The following is a 24,016-nucleotide window of genomic DNA, read 5'->3' as shown; positions in this document are numbered from 1 at the left end:
AAACTAAAGTCCAGAGTAAGTGGCTCACTGAGGTCACTGTGCCAGACAAGGGTGAGCAGAGACTCAAGCTCAGGGCTTCTGATTCAAGTCCAATGCTGCTTCCTCACACCCTATGCTGCCAATTGCAAGCAATCAAACACATGAAGAACTTACTTTTACCCTTGTGAGCTGTAAAGTAAACCTTATGTAGGTCACGAGGCTGCATAAGCTGCAGTCCCAGTTCTGCAATTAAACAGGGGACACAAATGTTAACTATACCTCTTAATTGTCATAAAACCTGTGCTCTCCCAACAAAAAATAATGTCAGAGAATTTCCCATTGTCAAATATTTAACATACAGATACCTAGTGCAGATGATTAAAGGGAGACTATGGGACTCTTGCACAGAGTGCTCAGATGTGCATATGTGCTAGGGTGCATGTGTGCCTCTGCACTCCACGTGCCCCGCTTTAGCCACCCAACCCCCCATCCCCTGATGCACACCAGCCTGACTCCGCTATAGAAAATCATGGGGAACATTAATTCCTTTAGAAGTTCAGAGGGAATTAGACTTGTTTCCTGGAAAACCAAGAAGACCATCCCAAGACTATGTGTACCTGTGTTCTGTAATGTTCGAAGGCAATGTTGTTGCCAAATTAATTTTACAAAGCTTATGATGTGCAAATTATAACCATTGCACTTACTGAACATTCAACGTCAACAGAGCTTTAAAATATATTTACAAAATTTTCCATGAAGAGTGCAGAGTCCTTAGTTAAAACTCAGTCACTATCCTGTCTAGAAGCTACAATTGGCCCTTATTTAGTTTTTACCTGAAACATGAAGTATAGCTAAAATCCATGATAAAACTATGATTTCTGATGCAACAATATCTGTTTCACCATTTACAGAGAAGACTGACCAAAAGTTGAACTAAAAGAGGTTTATTTATAAAAACTTCCCCCAGTTGGAATGACCTTTCTCTAAGGGTTAGGATGGAAAATAAGAGTCAAGCTATTCAGGGGTTCCTACTGGTTATGTGGGAAAATTGGTTGCACTGGTCCTGCCACTATGCTCCCCTGATGACTGCCATAAAATTGGGCACCCGTTTTTTGGTCTCAGAAGCAGGGCAAGCAGAAAATTGACTGAACAATTTAAATAATTGAAGAGTTGATTTGTTTTCTTTGTTATATATGTAACTGGATATTAAATGTGACTTTTCCTGTTATCATGAAGTTTGAGCAGTGTCCTTAAGAGGTGAGAATAGTCCCAAAGATGCCAGTACTTTCTTTCCTTACAAAAATGTGAGACCACCTATGCAGGGATTTCTGATTCTAACGTTCTGACCGTCACTTATCTCTGGGTCCCACAAGAAGCTGAGTCAAGAATAGGATATTTTTCTTGAGAGATGTCTGTGTACATTCCCACCTATGGGCGGTAGGGGCCTCTGAACTCAACGTAGAGATAGGTGAGTCACATTTGAGAAGGTTAAAGGCTAGCCCTGCTCACAAAAGGAGAGAAGGCTGTGCTAGGACTAGTTGTCACTTGCAGGTGCTTGGTTAAGGATGCTCACACGAGGACGCTGTAAGGGAGAGCAAGGCTAGCTGTCTCCAGAGGGATGCCCGCAGGTATGAGATGTCTCCAGTAGAGGGGGGTACTGAAAATTATATAATATTTGTTTTAAACAGCATTACTTATCCATAGATGGTGCATAATTCAACCATTGCTAACAAGTTCAAGAGGTGGCAACAGGTAAGAGAAAAAGAGGTAAAAAGAGCTAAAGGTTAATCAGAAACCCGTTCAGCGTAGTGAAGCAAATCTATCTGTTTAAACCCTTCTCAATGCTCAGGCAAATATGCTTGTTCTGGGAAAGAGGGAGGATGAGTATTACTTCCCTATGGAACATTTTCCTTAAAATTTTATATGATGTATAATAGCATTGATTACATTTACATTTCCTTAATTTTCTTTTTATCGGATACCAGATTTTCCAACACAAGGATTGAATCATCTTTAAACTGACTTGCCAATTTCTACCTGCATTCCGTTGTGTGATATTACCTCCCAAATACTGGGAATGCTCAGTGAGAGGGATTGATTTTATTTCCAGAGTTTTCCTGATACTTCAGCTAGGCTGATCCTTCAAAGACTTTGAAGCATTAAATGAGCATATGGAGGGATAGAATGGAAAGTAGAATAGAAAATAACAAAGCAGAGCTACACTCTAAGGGCAACAAGATAGGAAATGGTAGCATAAAGAAACACAAACTCCCAGTGTAGTTTCTCAGGGATGAATGAATCAAATTTGTCAAAAGGAGAAATTTATGGGGAGGGGGAGAAAGACACTCTTCTCTAATATTTAAATATCTAAAAATTTAATTTTCTCCTGGTAGATCTTTAACTCTCTAGTCTCATCATTTTCAGAGTCAGGACAGAGATATTAGCCATTCTAGAAGATTTTATTATTCCTACAATATGAATTAACCTTGAATGGATTACTATAGTTGGGCTAAACCTTTGTTTTAAGGGAAGGCTTGTGTTACTTCGTGACCTGTGGGAATACAAAACCAAGCACCGTTAAGAAAGCTCTGATGCCAGGTATATGACTCGTGTATGCTTGGTTCTTGATGAGAAATTCTGCCCCACAGCTCATTTTTTAATTCTGGTTGGTGCCAGCATGATGGAGCAGACAGGGCATTTGTGGATTGGGGTGGCCAATATTCTGTGCCCATGATAAATTCCTGTTAGCCATTTGAGAAAAGGTTGTTCTTTCTCATCTAAAAATTATTTAAACATGCTGATTCTATCAGAATCCAGAGTTAACTGACATTGATTATTAATTAATCACTCTCAGTTGCAATCCTCCAAGTGGCAGCCGAGTTATGTATTTCTTGGTCCATCAGAGATTGTTGAATAAGAAGAACAAGGTTGTTCTCTTTAGCTGGTGTCACATAACAGGGACAGTCCATAGTTTTCTTGAGGGAAGACTTCGGTATTCTTTCAAGACACACACTTAAATTATAAAATGTGTAAGTAGTTTATCTACTGAGCTATTGCAAATATCGTGCTTCAAATCTAATGTTCATGGGTTTTTGCTCTGGGAGGTAGATGGGGTATTATGCCAACACCATTGCACTGGAAGTGTGGAGGCTGATGTGATTAGAAATATGTGTACGATGAGGCTTGACAACAGGTACATACAAGCTCGCTGGACTACAGATCTTTCCTTTGGGCTGTGCAGATGCTCTTAATACCATGCCTAGTAATAATAAAAGCTCATAAATAGTTGCTGAGTTTGCATTCATAGACACTTATTGAATTCAATTCCATTGTATGGATTATAAGGTAAGTTTGCTCGTCAAGGAAGGAGATATAACCATGGTTTGGCAAATGGAAGAAAACTTAAAATAAGGCAACTGACAAATTCCTACTAAAATCTAGAAATAAAATCATTTGAATTCCCTTCCTAAAACTATTCCTGTCATAGTCAAGGACATGAATTCACATTTGTAAAATGCCTAGGAAAATAAATGGGAACTTCATGCATTTGATTTAAAAAAATATTTATAGCAAGTTTTTACAAGGCTTCTGACATGCTTGCCTCCTTAAAATTGTACCCAGAGTGGAAAATACAGTAACGATATTCACCTTTCGACACCCAAGCCAGAGAGCTCACATTTCCAGTGTTCTGCATTTCTGTGTTATGGCTTTAGGTCTGGTGGGTGGAGTCATGCATTTCTGAGGAACTCAATAGTAACCTCCTCAAAATGATGTGAAGGTTGCTTAGGTTAGTCTTATCCTAGTGCTTTAATATCACCCCATGAAAAGGCGAGGAACAGCTTCTTCCAGTCCTACTTTCACTCCAGAATTATTGTTGTCTTGGGATGCTGGTGTATTGTTTTTCCTTTCATGTCTAAGATACTTTTTAACCAGTAAATAAGATAAAATTAGCCACAATGAGCTACTTTAAATGTTCTTTAGTAATTTCTATAAAACTGGATGTTTACCCAATAGTGGCTGAATCCATTTTCAAATCTCTTACACTATTTAGCTGAACAGATGAACTTGTAAAGCCTTCTTTAATCTCCTCAATCAGGTGTTATATTTTCCCTTTGTTTATATGTCCCTTAGGGCCCTTATCATTATTGCCCTTTGGATTAGTCTCCATGTAATACTTTTTTTCTCATTTCTTTTCTGTGGTTGATTTCTAGTTACATGCAGGTGTGGTCAGAAAAGATGTTTGAAATAATTCCCGTACTCTTAGATATGTTGAGGCTTGCTTTGTGTCCTAGTGTGGGGTCAATCCTAGAGTGCCCTTTAGATTATAATCTTGTATGTTCTTACCATCACTCCTCCATGGATGCTTCAGGCTCTCTGAGTGGGCCTTGCCTCACCCTCTGCCCTCCACTTCTCCCCCAGGGATCCTAGGCTAGAACGTTGCAGGGTCGGGACCCACTAACCAGTCTTTGGAATGGACTGAGGAAATGTCTGTTGTCTTAGTGACTTTAATAATGACCTATAATTTATTTGAGCACAACAGAAAAATATGTGTAGAGGATGACTATGGAGTTGCAGGCTGCTCAGATCAAATTATTCAGCATTTCTGATGGATATAAACAGAATTCCACTTTAAAAAATTTCAATTAAGTTTTTAATGAAACACTAATTCTATCAAAGAAATATGGTACTTTAAAAAGTTTTAACATCTACTTATTAACATCCTATTTTAAAAAATTGAATGCTATGATTTCATAGATAGAATGTTCACAGCAGTGATTAAAAAAACCTCCAAAGCAGAATAAACAAAATGATAGCTCTTATAATTATAGGGCAATGACTCTTTCAGAGCATATAAAATCTTTCTGTTTAGTGGCAGAGAAATAGCCTCAATTATATGAAGAATAAACAGTTAGCTGGATCAATTTAAGATTTACCGCTTTTTAAGATTTCTATGTATAATACATTTTGATCTGATTTCCATTTTATTTCATTATTTTCATCTCTAGAAGAAGATAATACAGCACAAAGATCTTCCTAACGAAATAGACTAAGATGGCCAGCTCTCATAGAAATAATAGCATATTAAAGCTACTTGTTTTATCTTAGTCAATTTTGGTGGTTTCCTCTGTACTTTACCAAGATCACTCTATTGGCTATTATATAAATGGCTATGGGCTACTTAAAAAAGACTTCCAAACATAAAATATTTTAATTTTGGGTCTCCCAAATTTAAAAATTATTGTTATAATGTTTTGCAAGTGAATTAAAGTTGATATGCAGAAAAGGCATGAAAGAAACTAGCTTCTCCATGCTATTGTTTAGAATCAGGGCATTGTCCCAATAGACAGACTGACATTACAGGATCTTTATATTTCCCACTCTCGTTCAAACAAAATCACCTCCATTTACTACAGTTTTGTCTTATCCTTTCCCTGTTGTCATACCATCTGCCATACAAATGATCTCTCTGTAAAAAGGCTTTATTAATTTAACTTGATTGCTATCAGCTATTCAACAAATTTTGCACAAAAGAACTGGTTTAGCGTTACATAACTTCTCACAATTGTGAGAAAGGCTGTTCTAGGTAATAAATGTAATAGAGGTATAATATATAGTTTTGGGAAAAAAAATAGCCATTCTTAATTGAAAACGATCTGAAGCCATTTATTTCCTTAAATAATACCCCATGTCTGTATCAGACCAAGTCAAAAAGATGATATGTTTTCAAAGCTGGAATCTTTCAAAAACTCCAAAAGCTAGTTGATCAAAAGGCCATTTTCATCTGTGGCTACTTTGGAAGCAGTAAGAAGCAGTGGAGAAGTTTACACCGCTGTCTAGTCTGAATGAATGGCAGTTCAGAGCCAGAATGTGTATTGGCAATTTATCTGCAAAATTAGGCAGGCAATCTTGTGAGACTGGGCTTGAAGAGTGATTTTTAGGGCTTGTTTCTGTACAGAAATTCCATTTGAATAAATGATTCTGCTTCCCTTTGTTCAATAAAGTCCAAAATCGGGCTCAGGATTTTAAAGGCCAAGCTTTCTCCCAACCTTAGCATAGGGGTCACCTGCATTTTGACCTATTATAGCAACTGGACAGCTTTACTTGATGCCCAATGATACTGAAGCACCACAGATGATGATTTTAAAAAAATTAAAATATGGACTTAACGGAAATATTGAGCAGTTATTGGCTGGTTCATTGAGGATAGATAAAGAACTAGATTATTGTTCTTCATCTTTTTAAAGAACTAGATTATAAAAGATATAGCATGTACTTCCCCTCACCCCCCCCCCCAAAGAGTTGGCGTCTAATAAATATATGTAAATTGCAGCCCCAAAAATGTAAAGCAGATTTAGAACATATTTCATCAGAACTGGCCATGAAATACTGAGATATTTCTAAGGAAGCTCAAGAATATACTGATACTTCCCCAGAAATTTTATAAAACCAGAGTTGGTTTTCATATGCTTAGCTGTAGGTCTGTCTCAAGGAAACTTTTTTAGTTTTCTCCCAGTCATATGATAAGATGCTGAGTGCTAGAGTGGAGCTCCATTAATCTCAAGAGCATAGAGACCCTAATGCATGCCTGTCACACAGAGGTGCCCAGAAAAGATCTGCTGACATGTGATTAATTGCGTATGTGTATGTGAAACATGACTGTGTATTCTTTGGATGACTTTTGGCAACTCCATAATTTACAGCTTTGCCATTACAGAATAAAGAGGTCCAGCAAGAAGTCATTTAGCTGGAACTGTGGCAGAATGATTTCCATGTCAGTGATTCAAAAGCACAGGCATCTTATCTAAATCCTTAGGGGATGGAAAGCATCCCAAAGTATATAACACACTTTCCCTGCCTTGTTAAGTAGAAACTTCATTATACAGTTTAACCTCTATTGGTTGACTCATAGCCATCATCCATAAAATTTAATTCAACATAGCATTTGCTGAACATCTACTATGTCACCATAATACCGGGGTTTCCAAAGGTATAACAGTAACTAACTGTGGTTCCTGTACTTAAGAAACTGACGTGCCACTGTGGGGGCTCAGCTATGCCCCCCTCCAACAGTGATACAAGAGATTATGGTTACGTCAAAGAGAGGTTAAAAATCAGTGCTGGGGATGCTGAGGCGAGACGGGGCCAGCTTCCCCGGGGAAGGCAGTAGGTTGTTAGGGTGAAGCGCCTGGCTCCTGAGCTCAGACCCCTGTGGGCTACAGACCCTGTCTTTACCTTGCTAAGCTGCATGGTCCTGGGCAGGCTGCACAGTCTCCATGTCAGCACCAGTACAGAGAAGAGAATAAAAACAACCCCTCTTGCATAAGGTAATCATCAGAATTAACTGATGAAAGCAGTATTTTTAAAACTGTGGTCCATAGAAGCAATTTAGTGGGCCTGGAAATCGTTTAAAAAATAAAAGAAGAGAAAAAAATCCAATATAACAGAAAATATCAGAGTGCATCATGTGTAGTAAATGAAGTTTTGTTTACAAGGCTTTTGCTGTGTGTGTGTACTGGAGTGTGATCATAAAATATATTTCCGATTGTGAGTCATGAAAAAACAAGTTTGGAAACTATAAGCATAGAGCATTTAACACATAGCAGCTAGAATATGGCAAGTGCTCAAAAATGTTAGAATAAATAATGTGGCATCTAAGTTGAGCCTTAAGAATAAACATGATTACATGGGAGGATGAGAGGGAAAAGACAAGGAGGAGGAGGACCTAATACACACACACAATACACACACACACACACACACACATGCACACACACACACACAGGAGACACAGTGTGGCTTAGATTTTGGATGGAGGAAGGTTAGTAGAATAGGAGACTGAACAGCCATTGTACCTGGGTTATGGAAATCTGCACAGGTCATCTTGAGAATTCTGAACATTTTTTAGGTAAAAAGGGAGAAGTTATCCAAGAAATTTGCACAAGGGCATGACATGATCGGACAAAGAATTTGGAAGAATAATTATGACAGTGATGCAGACAGTGGAAGGGAATGGATATGGGTAGTGGAAAGGCTTCTGCCCTAGTTTGGTTTCCCAAGCAAGGACTTGAACCAAGGCAACGGTGTTGGGAGTGAAAGGAAGGGAGAGGATTAGAAAGATGTTGTGGAGAAAGACTCTTCATGACACAATGTCATTCTGCAGATGCTATTTCCCTTGGTCATAAAACCCTCTCATCAGGTACAATTCTTCCCCTCCTGCAAGCCAGGGCTGTATATATGTCCTAAGTAACAGTCTCTGACCTGATTATTTGAGTAACACACTCCTACCTGACTCCTGTGTCATCCAGTGCTGTCCATGCCACTGTTGTGTCATTTGCCACGCCACACAGAGCAGTGACCACCTCTAGTATTTTCTGCCCTCCCTAGAACTAGGAACTTCTCAAAGAAAGACACTCTATCCTTTGTCATTGCAGTCCCATGGTTATATTAGAGTTGTTCTCCAAACATTCTGGTTTGCCTGTTTTCTGGGTATGTGTTCAGATTGTATTCCTGGTTCCCTTGTGGTTGAGTGAGGCTATGTGATGGATTCTAGCCACTGATTAGTGCTGGAGCATTTAATGCCTATGTCAGACCCTCCAGAGATTTCTTTCCCTCTGCCATAAAACCCATATGGGTCCTTCCTGGAGTGAAGATAACATGGATCAGAGCTACCACCAACTCACAATGAACATGAATGTGAAAGAAAAATGAAGCCGTTATTGGTGGAAATTACTGAGATTTTTAGGCATGCTTGTTACACAGCATAACTCAGCTTCTCCTGACTGATACACCTCTGACTCTGGCTCAGCCCTTGGCACAGGGTAGCCCTCTACAGAGATTTGCTGGGTAAATGAAGAAATGATTTGGAAACAAATCAGATAATGAGTGGAAAGGGAGAACAGGAGTCAAAGGTAATCTAAGGCTTAGCTTTGTCTAAGGTAATCATTAGCTTAGTCAAAGGAAATGATTAGCTTAGTTGAGAAACAGGAACAGAATGGGGGGCAAGAATGAATTTGGTTCTGGACATGTTGGATGTGGTGGGGTCTCCAAGAAGACATGGATGGTAGGAAGTTGACAATATAGGACTGATTGGTTCTCTAAGATTGTCAGGGTTAGAGATAAACATTTTGAATCCCTTAACTTCAGATGATAAATTATGAGAATAGATTCAATTATTCAGGGAGATAGTAAAGAATAAGAAAAGAAGGTAGAGTATTGAAAAATGCCTACCTTTAAGGGTGGGGTGTTGAGGGAGAGGGAGAACAAAGGAGAAAGAATAAAAGGATAATGGAAGCTAAGAAAAACAAATTTAAGAACAAATAACTATATAATAGCTTGTGATGCTACAACTTAAAATAGGAAGAGCATTACTTCTTCCTAAGAGGCAATGGAATTTTACAACCAGGAGGCCCATGGTGACTTCTGAGAGAGGAACAATCAATATTATGATGAGCATCATTATAAATTCAGGTGGTCACATTAGATACTATTTCCCTGATTCTGTTATTGCACCATTTTTTTGACTTGAGATTCCTGAATATTTGTGGTTCTCTAAAGCCACTCTGTCTTGTCCTCAGCCCCACTGTAGCTTTAGGGAATGCAGTCTAGAGAGGGTTGGGAGGCAAACACACACCTGCTACCTTGGCTTGGATGTTGTCTGGACTTGGTAAAGCCTACTTTCTTTGCTTCCTAGAAGACTTGCTTAATTCTGAGTTGTGGGCTCCACTGTGGAGAGTTAGTTGCTGTGAGTCTCATCTGCTCATTCAGCAGCATCTACTGAGCTCTATTTTGTGCAGGAACTGGCTAACATTATCTTCTGAAACTGGAATAACTGAGGTGGATCATAGCTCACTGATATAATTTTTTAGACCTTCTGATTTTTATTCTTCATTAATGAGAAGTTTGTGCTATCTAATTTCACATTTCTATGTCCATCAGCTTAGCCTTGCAGAACAGACAATTTCTACCTCCTAGTGCTTATGTAATATATAACATTTTTCACAGTCTGCTTTTAAGTAGGGAGGGTCGTTAGAGAGGAAATCCAGGTTAACTGCTTTCTACCTGGGACCTTACAAGGCTAGCTCGTTACTTTGGATTTCCATTGCTTCTCATAGTGTATGAATTGATCATCCAAACCATTATATACTAAAAGTAATAGCCATGGTTCCAAAAATTATATGATGAATTCCTTAATCAAACAGATTTGAGGTTTTTCTCTGACTGGGAAGGTTGATGTCTCTTTGCATTAGCTGGTCCCTCACAGTGAGATTAATATTTACCAAGCACCACTTTTAGACAACCAGCCTTGAGACGATTTTCCAGTTTCTTGTCTGGCAACATACAAAGTTTCATATTCTGACTCCTTTTACTAAGCTGACCTGAGAGAACACCGTGAAACAAATGCCTATAATCAGACAATGCATCGTACATATTAGAGAAAAGAGCCTGTGTCTTTTAACAAAGGCACTTTCACAAGGAAGGGGCATGAATTGAGGATCTTGAGAGAAAATTTACATCAGCAAGGAGGTTAGCCGAGGGACTCTCATAAAGAAGATTAAATTACAGAGTATGCTGTGTCCTAATTTATCTTCCCATGTTCTACATTCGACTATGAAGTCATTTCAAAGGAAAAATAATTCAGATACACGAGCAGGAAAAATACACAGAACTAGGACTGCCCTCTGGTGTTTCTTTCGATACATTGGCAGAAAAGTAAAAGCCTCAGAAATGTGATAGCATCATTTTCTGACTTAAAATTAAATTGCAGACACCAAAGAGGGGAAAAATTCCCCCTTTCCAGTAACTTATAGTTCCTTATTCATTCCACAGGAAAAAAACAGAATAGTAGATGGAATTTTTTTAAGTCTTCACCTCTGAAGACATGTGTATTAGTTCTCTCACATCTTTACTTGTAATGGTATTATTTTATTTTAAAAATAGGTATCATATGAGAAGTCTCTGTACCTCACACTCAATTTTGCTGTCAACCTAAAACTGCTCTAAGAAATAAAGTCTATTAAAATAGGCCTCGTGGTCTTAAATGATATTTGAAATAGATGAATAGAAATGTGGTTCTAGAGATGGAAGAAAACTGATTCTGGTTCGCTTCCTGTTATTGAGGACAGCTCTGGAGTTCTGGGTCCTCTCTGCAAAGCTTAATAAGTGGTGCTTCCCGGGAGACCACAGGCACCTTGTGATAATCATATTTCTAGATTTACAGTGTTTTTTTAATATGGTTAAAGACCGCACAGAAACACGTGCTAGCGGTTGTAAGACATCAAGGAGGTGAGAAATTCAGTTATTTCCCACCTTTTCTGGTTAGTTTGATCTCACTAAGGTATTTTTTGAAAGGCTCTTGTTGAGAAGGTCCTGGATAGTTGAATCCCATTATTCTATGCAGGGAGAGACTGGAAATCCCTTGGGAAATTATTTATATTCCATCCTACAGAGTGTTCGATGGATACTGTGTTTGGGATAGTAACTCCTCCTTTTTTATAGGACTTAATTCGTGGGCTGGGAGGATGGAGAGTAATATGGCACCCACAATCCACAAACGCCAGCTCGCTCCTCTAAGCCTCAGTCACTTAGGATTAATTACAAATAAGCCAGGTTGGGGCTTTTAGTTCAGAGATAAAGAGCCGATTGGGAAGACAGAATGAGGGTGAGCTGCCGGTGTTCCCTGCTGGCTCTCTCTAGCTTGTTGGAGTCAAAAGAGCAATTGGGAGTCCTATAGCAAATCAAGAAATGAATGAATGAATAAAAATAAAGAAGCCCTTCATATTCGAGTGAAATATGGGCACACTTTCACCAATAATTTTGTCTCTCTTTGCTGAATGTGGTGGTATGTCAGGGCTGATGCCCAAAGGATCAGAACCTGCACAGGGTCCTCAGTGAATGGCCTCTGAGTAGAGGGCCACCCACTGTGCCCTCTACACTGCTCTGCATCTCTGGACTTTGATGGTGTGATCTGATGGTAGGATTCAGCAGGTGAGAGTTAACAGCGTGTTTGAAACCAGATAAGGAACTCACACAAGTTCTGAATCCCATATCTAAGCATGTTACCTCTAAGTCTTTACTTCAACTCCAGAGGCACTGCTGTTGACATATAAACAGCAGAACACACAACTTGATATTTTTCAGAGATGGAAGCCCATCTGTGAGCCACACTCCTGCTCTCCCCCTGTCTCCCCACCGTTAATCATCCTCAGTGTCTATGGTGCCACTGGGCCTCTGGGTCCCCTACAGACTCTAGACTTGGGAAAGCATGTCATTTTAATTAAAAAGTAATTACTAAGTTAGTTCAGGAATGTTATTCAACCTTAAAAAGGAAGGAAATTCAGACACATGCTACAACATACATGCACCCTGAACATATTATGCTCAGTGAAAAAAGCCAGGCACAGAAAGATAACACTGTCTTATTCTGGTGATATCTATGAGATTCCTAGAATAGTCAAATTCACTGAGACAGAAAGGAGAAGGGTGGTTGCCAGGGGGTGGGGGAGGGAGAATTGGAGGTAGTGTTTCATGGGCACAGAGTTTCAGTTTTCCAAGAAAAGAGCTCTGGAGATGGATGGTGGTGATGGTCTCACAACAATGTGAATGGACTTAATGCCACTGAATCGAACACTTAAAAATGCTACCTTTTATGTTTTGATATTTTACCACAATAAAACCAAAATTAATTTGTGTATTCACTCCACAAACAGTGAATGGCTATGCATGTCATGCGCTGTGCCAGGAGCTGGGAGATGGAAAGATGGATTGGACACAGCGCCTACCTCAGAAAATGTCATAAACATTTCTACGAAGTCGTCATAAATTTCATGAACCATTTTTTGTTTTCTTTGAAATTTCCCCTTTGGATACACACATTCTTCTGTTTAAGAAACACTCTAACTCTGTAAGTATCATTCAGTGGTGTTAATACTAATGACAGTAAATCCCATATTTTGAAATATTAAGTACCCTAACTTTTAATTCCTTCACAATGAATTAAGCTGACTGTTGTACTTGTGAGGGTCATAGAGACTTGTTAAAGTCCTTCATTTCTAGCATAACAAGGTTTTTCCGGCTGCTGGGTCTCAGTGGGCGATGGGCAGGGAAGGAGGATGGGGTCGGGGTGTGCGAGGGAGGCAGGTGAAGCATGAAGTGCATTGAAGGATGAGCCCAACAGCAAAATCAATAGGTGGTGTCCACTGACGATCAATTAAGGCCTCCGGGTTTTGATTTTGATAAGCCGGCTGGCAGTGTTTGTGGGAACTCACCCAATAAACAATCATTCCAGACAACTGTGTCCCTTAGAAGGATTCAGAAGTGTGTTTTCCAGTGAGGTGGTAATGAGGACCTTGCTTTGTATGTGCAGACAGCAGAGAGAAGAATAAAACCACTGGGGAAACCCAAGGAGGTGGGAAACAAAGGAAGGAGAATGTCTCAAGCGAGCGCCTGCGGCTCGTTTCTGGAAGATGCTTGAAAGGCACTGGGTGATTTACCAACTTACCGTGGGGTAGGGGTGGGAGCAGAACACCGTGTACTTTCGGATGATGCCATTCAACTTGACAGGTGGGAGCCAAGACACAAAGACCATGGAGGCTGAGGCCGCAGCCGCCTTGACTCCTGCGGGGGGACCTGGAACTGGAAAAGCAGAAAGTTTAGTGACAGAATGATGGAGCTTCCCTCCCCGCCACTCCAGACCCACCACCCCACAGGACACCACTGGGCCCTGCCACTCTCTCTTCCCAGCTCTTCGGGAGTCAGGGATGCGGGCTGAACTCTGTCCCTCAAAACCCATGCCAACTACAAATTGGCACTTGCCATCTGCCTCTGCAAGGATTAAATCATGAACTGCTGCAGCCGCTGACCTTCAACATCCACTGAAAGGAGTTTAGGATGGACATCAGGAATGAGGCACTCTGTGCTCTGGGAAAAACTGGTAGAACAGGCCTTCATATAGATAGATACTTTTAGGAGAAGACTTTATGAGCCCAATTCTTGCATCTCCTCGTATCTAGAAAGGCACTATAATCATTAATGGTGACACCTGTTTCTCGTGACTAGCAGGAAGCTTCTGCCAAAACGTGTGCTTGACTGCATGTACCCCCTTCACTGAAATCATATGTAACACTGACCTTCCCCCCTACCTCTTTGGAGAAGTTTCTCAGAGCTATCTGAAATTCTGTCTCCCGGGCTATAGTCCTTATTTTGCCCCAAATAAAACTTAACTCACAACTCTCACGTTGTGCATTTTTTTTTCAGTCAACACCCACTTGTTGAAGCCCTAACCCTACCATGCCAGAATGTGACCTTATCTGGAGATGGAATCTTTAAAGAGAAAATCAAGTTAAAATGGGGTCATTTGGGTGAGCCTTGACCAGCATGGCTGGTGTCCTTGTAAAAAAAAAGGGAGATGTGGACACAGAGATACACATGGAGGCAAGACAGTGTGAAGACACAGGGAGAAGATGCCCATCTACAAGCCAGGGATCGATTCTCCCTCACAGTCCTTGAAAAGAACCGACCCTGCCCACCCCTTGATCTTGGACTTCTTGCCTCCAGAAACATGAGACAGCACATTCCTGTTGTTGGTCCCCCAGGCTGCGGGACTTTGTTACAGCCACTCTGGGGGCTGACACAGTGTCTCTCTGACCAGTGACCTAGGAGCTCCACTGGGCCATGTCCTTGGGCACGTCCCCTAAGAGCCCACTTTAGCAAGTATCCTGCTCAGTCACTTTAGCCAGAATCTCCACAATATCTTATCACCTTTGATACCGATCAAAGTCCTCACTCTTTGTCACCACCAGGTAATCTCTGATCCTCCTCGCCTGCCTTTTGCAAAACTCCTGTGAAGCCAATTTAGCCAGAATGCCCCTCACCCCTGAGGTTTCCTCTTAGTAATTTTTTCACCCAATGATCCCCCTTCCTCCCCTTCACTCCTTGGCTATAAATTCCCACTTTCCCTTGTTGTATTCAAAGCTGAATCCAGTCTCTCTCCCCTACTGCAAAGCACCATTGTGGTCATGCCTTCACCTATCAAATCGTTCCCCTGAATGAAGCCTGCCTTGCTGTTCCTTAACCAGTGTCATGAATGGTTGTTTCTGTGACAGAACTAACACAATCAGCTCAAGTCCCTATTTTCCTGGGAGCCTTCTCTATGCTTTTCAGTCCCTGATGATTTCCTGACTCTGACTAGTAGAGAATATAGCTTCTGGGTCATTCTTGTTTCTGCTACAGTGTTTGGCTTTGAACGGGCTTGGGGGGGTACCTCTTGCCTCCTGAGTTAGGAATGAGGGCGAATTACCTCAGTTATCAGAGATCACCCTTCTGTGCCAAAAACACTTTGTAATGACACCTCTATTTGGCTCAGGAGAGGCTCAGAAGCAGTTTTTATGAGTATGAATTTTTGTGTCAAAGATTCACAGTTGATACAGACAACAAACTCCCCTCTGTAAATCACCTAAGAATGCAGAAAAGGGTGTTGACGACATGAAGCTTAATCTGAGAAGTGAGGTTGAACATAAGTGCCCTTCCCTCCACCCTTTTGTTTTCCAGGTTGAAGAGGGAGAATGAGGTGAGGTGGGTAGAACATGGGATAAAGAGGAAAGAGAGTTAAATCTGCTGTGAGAGAAACCACGAGGTTATTGCTTTCCTCCTCGTTGTTTTAACTTTTCATGTAGAGAGAGGTTCCCCCCTTGATGGAGACCTTGAAATTCAAACCAATAAGGTCCCCTGTGAGCCCCTGGAGGAAGTTTTGAGTTTCCTCCTTCTCCAAAAACAACCTAACTTCAAAGTAAATATTTTTGGAGTTGAATATGTATCTCATAATTGTCACCTTCTAGGTGACAATTCTAGGTCAAATTATGCTCAAATTTTGACCTTGACTCTTCTAGGTCAAAACAACAAAACCAACAACTCTGGCAAGAGTTAACGGGGGTTGGACACAGTCATCATTTGAAAATATAAAATCTTGGGATCAGTTTTTTGTTTTGTTTTGTTTGCGGTACGCAGGCCTCTCACTGCTGTGGCCTCTCCCGTTGTGGAGCGCAGGCTCCGGACGCGCAGGCTCAGCGGCCATGGCTCATGGGCCCAGCCGCTCCGCGGCATGTGGGATCCTCCAGGACCGGGGTACGAACCCGCGTCCCCTGTATTGGCAGGTGGACTCTCAACCACTGCGCCACCAGGGAAGCCCTGGGATCAGTTTTTGACAAGTGCCATCATGAGCAAAAGGTCTAGAGAAAGGAACACAAAGGAGTGATGAAGCTTGGATTAATAGGTCCTTGGGAACAAGGTACCCTTGTCCTGAATATGCTTAGTTTTCTACTGGTGAGGGCAATCACCAAGACATCTACAACCTGGCTCAGAGCCACAGGGGCTCCTCCTGAACGCCAAGGGTAGAGCATACATGTGCTTAATATTCCCACGCTAACGGATGCCTCCAGATTGGCCAGAACCCTCCATATCTTCCGTAAAGCAAACCACGCAGCTGGCGTCCAACAGGCACTCCCTCTGGCCAGCGTCCTTCTAGGACCCCAAGTACATTGGCAACAACCCCTTGGCTGGCTGCTCATCAGGAGTGTCAGGCTTGTTTCCACCCTGCTGGTGACAATTGTACTTGTCAAGGTAATTCAGTTTAATTTATGGAAACTGATGAAATATGAGTGCACAAAGAAAGTTGTTTTTATGACAATTGATGGGACTTTGGAAAAGCTTTCTGAAGGTAAGTTTAAAAAAAAAAGAAGGGCTTCCCTGGTGGCGCAGTGCTTGAGAGTCCGCCTGCCGATGCAGGATACGCGGGTTCGTGCCCCGTTTCGGGAAGATCCCACATGCTGCGGAGCGGCTGGGCCCGTGAGCCATGGCCACTGAGCCTGCGCGTCCGGAGCCTGTGCTCCGCAAATGGGAGAGGCCACGACAGTGAGAGGCCCACATAACGCAAGAAAAAAAAAAAAAAAAAGCTTCAATTAGGTTTGGGCAAGAAGAACAGGTCACATGGTAAAAAAATCAAGGCAAACAGATAAAAAGAAATTAAAAAGCAGATTATTGGCCAATGACAATACATGTTTACTCCACGATCAAGAAATTAAAGTGGAAATTACAGATGATCCATGATGAATACAGTTCAAAGAATGAAAAATGACATAGAACTCTAATCTCTTCACCCAGAACTAAAGAAATGAGTCTGGATCATTTGATTAGACAATGATTATATAATAAATGTATATTTATATGTTATAAGTTAAACTACAATGTTTGAGTTCTGTCTCTTGGTCACTGTAAAATGTAGTGATTCCTTCTTTAGTAGATTATTTCCATTAACTTGCCTGGATCACGTCAGATCAAAGGGTTTTTCACTGCACTTACTACCTAAGCCCCCATGTGGTTCCTCATACACTGATTTAGGATCCATCTTGTACAATCTTTCCTTGTAGCGTTATTAGAATTTTGCACAAGAAAATAATAAATATACAGAAACTGAGGCACAAGACATTGGAGAAAGATTTTCAGGGTTTCTGAGCCAATATTTTACGAATGAGAATTTAAAATTTTAGTTCTGGTTTGGATTACACCACAATGGTTAAAGGTGTGGGCTTTGCAGCCTCCACTGCTGGCTTTTCTCCAACTTTATCACTTGGTTCTGTGTCCTGGGCAAGTTCATAAGTTCTCTAATAAGTCTTAGTTCCCTCATCTATGAAGACAGAACAATAACTATACCAAGTTATTATTTTACTGTTAAGATTATGAGAGAGAATTCATGTGAAGAATTAGTAGGAGTCCTGTATATAATATGCACTGAATAAACTCTAGCTATCATTTGTAATAACCATCGCCATTTCTTTTTCATACATATTGCTAAAGGATTCTGGCCTTTACTTTGTAACTCAGTGTTGAATTATAAACACCAGATGTTGAGAGTGGCAGGAGACAGAGATGGCAGGAGGGTGTGTCTGGGACATAGTTTGTTAAGACGCACTCCTAGTCATCAGGTTACATTTTGGTAATCTGCTTTCTTCTTATGAAGATACAGGTAAGCTTAGGTAGCCTTCATGAATTTCTGGCCATCGTTGAGTGAACTTATGGCTCTAGGTTTGACTGGTTGAAGTTAGGAATGCAGCGGCTGAGGACCATCTCTTCTGCATTCTCCCATGTGCTCCCCTGTGCACGCACATGCTCTCAGAGCTCTCGTGTCCGATGGCCCCGGCATCTCAGCTCTGACTCACGCACCTTAGACCTATCCTGTTCAAAGCAGGGCTCATCATCTTCTCTCCCAAGCCTGCCTCCTCCCATCCCTTATTGCAGCAAACGGCACAGGCATCTCCTTGGTCGCAAGAGCCAGAACCTAGAATTCTCTTCCCTTCTCGTTGCCTCTCGGTGGATGTGTAAGGTTTGTGTGTGCTTTAGACCTCCATGTGGACGTGTCAGGTCAGTGGCTGGATTCTCTTCCTGTCTCTGTGTCACTGCACAGCACTGGAGCCCTTTTTCATGTCCCTGGATGTGGCGTGCATCTCCCACATCAGGTCATTGACACATGATGACTGAGAGCCTTGAGTTCCTCCTGCCTGGAATTGTTCCCCACCCTCCACCTTGTCCTCGGCAACTCTAACTCATCTCAGATTCTGCTAGTGCTTGCTTTCTCGAGAAAATCTTCTCTGTCACTAGCCTAGGTGAGGTCAGGATGGGTTGTTTCTGAAGACTCTTCCTCATGGCACTTGTCATAACCCACTCAGGAGTGATTGGTAAGTATCTGTCTCCCCCACCAGCCTGCGAGCCCCACCTGTCCTGTTCTCTGCTGTGTCTCCAGTGCCTGGGCCAGTATCTGGGGAATACTAGGTCCTCCAACCAGATTTTCTAAATGAGCTCAGTGTGGCAGGCAGGATTCTAAGATGGTGCCCAAGATTCTCGCCCTCTGATATCCACACCTGTATAATTACTTCACCTTGAATGTGGGTGGTACTTGTCACTATGATGGATGGATCGCTCTCAAAATCAGGTTACATTGTGTGCAAAGGTGAAGGGATTTTGCAGATATAATTAAGGACCCAATCAGCTGACTTTAAGTTACTTGAAAGGAAAGTAACTTGGGTGGGCCTGACCCAATCAGATGAGCCTCTTAAAAGAGGGTCTAGAAGTCAGAGAGGGATTTGGAGTAGCAGAGACAGGCTCCTGTTGGTGATGAAGAGGTCAACTGTCCTGCTATGACCACACAACCATGTGACCCTGCTGGGGCCATGCAACAGGGATTGGGGAGTGGCCTCTGGGGGCTGAGGAGATGGTCTCAGCCCTAAGGGAACTGGGTCCTGCTGACCGCCAGTGAGCTCGGGTGAGGATCCCACCTCAGATGAGACCCCAGGCCCAGCCAACACTGTGATTTCAACCTGTGAGACCCTGAGTGGGGACCTGGCTAACCTGTCCCTGGACTCCTGGCCCCAGGAAATGGTCAGATAATGAATTTGTATTGTTTTAAGGTGCTACGTTTGTGATGATTTGCTACACAGCACTGAGAATGGGTCCACATAGTCAAGCCACCTAAGAGTGTATCTTAATGTGAAACATCAACCTTATGGTTCTGTAAAAATATTGCCACAATCTGAAGTGAGACAAAAGTCTAATAAGTGCCTCACAGACACTCTGGTCGGCTTCGTTTCTGTTATCATCATTTTTCTGGTCTTAGAGATCAGCCACAGGCAGGGGTATGTGTGTGTGCGGTTTGTGGCTTGTGTGGTGTGTGCAGTGTATGTGGTGTGTGTTTTGTGATTTGTGTGATGTGTGTGTGACGTATGTGTAGAGTATGTCTGCATGTGTAGCGTGCGTGGTGTGTGTGTGGTATGTGTGAGTGTGTGTATAGTGTGTGCGTGTGCATGTGTGGTTTGTGGTGTGTATGTGATGTCTGTGCTGTGTGTGGTGTGGTGCACACATCAGTGTGTGTGTATGTGTGGCCCGCCGTGACAGCCAGGTCCACCTGAGCCCCAGGCTCCGTAGTGGCTTTTCTGAGCCATGAGCAGGTGACATGATGCTGCAGGGACACCTTCACAATAGCAGTTGTCGTCATGGCCAAGCAATGCATGAGGCCCCTTTTCTCTTCTGGTTTCCAGCTGGCTCCAGTATGTCTGGCCTTTGCACCCATTAGAGCAGTGGTTTCCAAACACTCTTTAAAGTGGACAAATCCTTTTAAGTGTCATGTGGGAGACCCATGCATAACACAGTGGAAGTGGAGTGGCTCCTCCTGAAGCAGAGCTGGGAGGGAGCCCTTCAGGGGCCCTCCCCATTACCACTGGGCAAATCTGAGGCCCCCTAGGAGCCCTTGGACTTCCTAGGAACCTGTGTGAGAATCACTGCAGCAGAGGAAGCTTTGACATCCACGTGGTGGAAGGCCTCCCAGGACATCCTGGTCTGTTGTGTTGCCGGTGTATCCGCCACTGCACAGAGCACATCACAGCCCTGCCAAATGCTGCAGGACTCTGGAATCCTAAGCAGTATTGATACCGATTAATTGACAGGCTTTCTCACAGCACACAAAGCCTTCAGTGTCTCCCAAAGGGCAGCACTGCTGGTGGTTAGGCAAATACACACACGTGCGTGCACACGCGCGCACACACACACACACACACACACACACAGAGTCCATCAGCTTTAAGGTGAACCAGGGTGCAGTTACATTATCATCTGAGAACACACCATCCATGCTTTCAAGAGGATGTATGGCTCAAGATATGGCTGGCCAGAGGAATCAAATATCCTGATGTCTGTTTATCTTTCTCTTGCTCTTAGCTCCACTTTCAGATGTCCTGCTAAACAGATCATTAACCATGGCAGAGAGGGACCAAAGATCACATATTACGGCTCCTGCTGGACTTCCTCCCACAGAGCTATGTGCATTTGTGATGTATTCAGTAAATATTTGCACTTAAACGCAACCGTCGCTATTTAGATATATGTAATGTTTTCTTTTGTGGAAAAGGATCAGGGCTGAAACTACCTTCTGCCAGCAGGATGAAAATAACAATTGGAAAAATAATAGATTGCATTTGTGTGTGTTCTCTTCCCCATGGCTTGGCTCGGATTATATTCTCAGCAAGTAAAATGGTAGCAGGATTTCACAAACGTTTTAGAATTCCGAATTAGCTGTCTTGTGTTCAAAAACAAAAAGCTTGATTGGCAAATAATCTTTTGTGGTCTTGCAGCAATAAAAAATGTGCAAGTTCTCAATGATTGAGCAGTCCTGGGAAGAGGACCTGAGACGTCAGTTGTTCTTACAGACGCTGAGAATATCTCAGTGGACCCACAACTATACTGATGCAACTGAGACTATGGACCCAATAATATGTCCAAGGATCTATATCAGAGATTTATATCAAGATCTCCATATTCTGGGAGAATATGTCCAAGAATCTTTATAGAAACTGAGAAACTACTTATGGAACAGAAGACTTGTTTTCTAAACAAATATTTCAGTTGTGAATTATCCCCTGTAAAAGTAAACGTTGTGTGTGTTTTATTTTTCAATTTTATTTATTTAATCTATTTTTATTTATTTATTATTGATTCTGTTTTTATCTCTTTCACTAGCAAGTGATAAATTTTTCCTTTTTAAGATGATCAGTGACCTAACAACATAATTTAAAATTCCAGGCCCCGTGGCACTGAGGGGTGAGGACGTTAGTTTAAGAACTGTTTTGGGCAGAGAAGTCCTAATTGAATGTTTGCTGTGAATGTGCTAATATTTCTTTACTTGCAAGAGCATCAATAAACAATGAAACTTCAACCTGTGCCTAGGATAGTGCTTTTCTGAGGAAAAACAATAAATGTTGACAATTATTATTTTATATTTTTACATCATTTAATTGAAGTCGGCAGTGTTATCCAAGCTTCAAATCATAAGACTTCACAGAAGCATCAACAGGATTTATACTCTGACTTTGACTACGGATTCCTTTCAAGCAGACACAAAATTGTAATCAGTTCTGTAAACTGCTCAAATGTCTATTTATATTAGACATTGAGTCTATAAGGATGGCTGGCACAATTCTTCACCATTTCTAGATTAGTGAATTTTTCATGTGAATCTGGGAAATAAGCTCATTATTATACTAGTTTTTCTCTCCTTCTACCTAATCTCTGCTCTGCTTCTTTTTGAAAATGCTGATGATTTATCCCAAGTAAATACTGACACTCAGCTCTGCATCACTCTCGCCCACATTAGCACAAGTGGAATTCTTAATGTCCTCCCTGGTATGCCCAAGGCAGGGCCTTCCACAATTAATCACATGTCCCCATACTATTCGCACTGGATATGAAAGCAGAGAATAATTGATTGACAAATTAAACTCTGGGTCTCAGGGTCAAGTTTTGAGTCAGAGCTCTATGATTTCTAAAACTGGAGGAGTAATTAAAAATGGATCCCAAATTACCAGTCAGTATGGAGCTGTAAAGAGCTTTCTGCTTTTATTGGATTTCTGTATGTTTTTCTGAAAAATGCAGGTGTCAAAATTCATGTTGCTGATCAATTTGCTCTTTAAATAATAATTCCAGTGACATCTGTGTTATTGCTTAGCAATGCAAAAGAAGGTTCCACCCTCATTCTGAAGGAGTGGAGATCAAATAATCAAATGTCTAGTGTCAGGAACCATCCCACGATATGTCAAGCTAGGTGATGTTTGCACACATCACTTCACTTTTTATGTCTTAATTCTGTGCAGTCTGATTGTCATGGAAATTTTGTACATGAAAAAAGTCCAGTTCAGAGAAAGTGAGGTAAGGTGTCAAAGTCCCACGGCAGCAGGTGGCAGAGCCAGCATCTAGACACAGCTCTCCGTCGATAACGTTTTAAAAATTAAATATGGCTGTCTTCACCCAGGACATAGCTTTGTAGATATCTCTATGGATGTGTGACTTCCTAATGGCATTGCATTTTGACCTTAGATTTCCCTAAAGAATGCAATTCCTTTGGGCGGCATTGGCTGACACCTGCACATAACTGGGAATAATCACTTGCGTGTTCTAGAAAAACTGAGGGTAATGAGGTTAAATTTGTGTGCGGAAACTAGAATGCACGAAGGGCTAGAGAGACAATAAACATAATATGTGAGGGTAGACGGACAGGACTGCTTGGGGAACAGGGCTGGGTTTGATGAGGGGAGAACAGAGAGTGATGCTCTGAATGTCAGGGGAGCATCCTTAGGAGACAGAAAAGCTGGGCAGGAAGGGTCTGCCCAAGCCTCTGAGAGTGTGTCCCTAGCTTTGTTCCCACAGGACATAGTGGGGGAAGCAACAGCATGTTGACTGTCTATGTAGCAAAGGACATCAAAACTGCAAATACGTGGGCAGTCATGGGCAATGGAAAACGGCTTTCCCACCCACATCCTGCCCAGCTTCCTGGGGAACAGAGGCCCTGCAAGAAGACAAAAAAACAAAACTGCAGAGCCAAATTAGCACAGAATTCAGGTGTAGTGGTTCCCATCTCAACTCTGGCTTGGGAATAATTCTGAGCTCTGATTTGGAGGATTCCACAAGGGGATCAATTTGATATCAATTACTCTTTCTTTTATTAAGGTGGAAACTGCTTTTCTCACTGTTGCCATAATATATATTATAAGTTAAATTATTCTTCAAAAAGTCTTCAGTAAGGTCCCTCAGGCTTTCCCTTAAAATAATACAAAAAAACTACTTTGCCATACAGTTTTTGTAGGATTGGGAAATAGTCACATAACCAAGTCCAAATTGTGATCTGAAAAATGTGCTACGATTTAAAATTTTACTAAATCATCATAAATTCTTGTAAGAAATTTAAAAAATTAACATGCAGCTCTCACACTGAGGGTTTATTCTAATGTTATCCTAAAGCTGGCACAGCATATGACGATGTAGACCGTTACATAATTTTTAAGTGGAAAGATGGAAATGATCAGAGCTTACACTAATAGCTAAAGAGTCACTGAAATTATTCTAATGGGATACAAAACAGGGATGGCCCTGGGATACAGCCCTGGGATAAAAGGCACTTTTGTTTAAAATAATATGTGCCTCCCCCCCCCCCCACAAAAAAAGAAAA

At 41.6% G+C, this 24,016-nt stretch overlaps 1 protein-coding gene across 1 annotated transcript in view; it reads right to left on the bottom strand.

Moving 5' to 3' along the window:
- DSCAM (DS cell adhesion molecule) overlaps window positions 1-24,016 on the bottom strand; it is a gene marked incomplete at its 5' end in the record, with an annotated part of 155,192 nt that overhangs the window by 76,687 nt on the left and 54,489 nt on the right. Inside the window, one exon of the mRNA XM_007470501.1 lies at window positions 13,478-13,611. Coding sequence (XP_007470563.1) covers window positions 13,478-13,611 — 134 coding nt within the window. The remainder of the gene's footprint in view (window positions 1-13,477; window positions 13,612-24,016) is intronic.

The sequence above is a fragment of the Lipotes vexillifer genome, unplaced genomic scaffold (genome assembly GCF_000442215.2).
Source record: "Lipotes vexillifer unplaced genomic scaffold, Lipotes_vexillifer_v1.1 scaffold402, whole genome shotgun sequence".
Taxonomy (NCBI): domain Eukaryota; kingdom Metazoa; phylum Chordata; class Mammalia; order Artiodactyla; family Lipotidae; genus Lipotes; species Lipotes vexillifer.
Note: the sequence above shows the minus strand (reverse complement) of the source record. Positions and strands in the feature narration are given on the sequence as shown.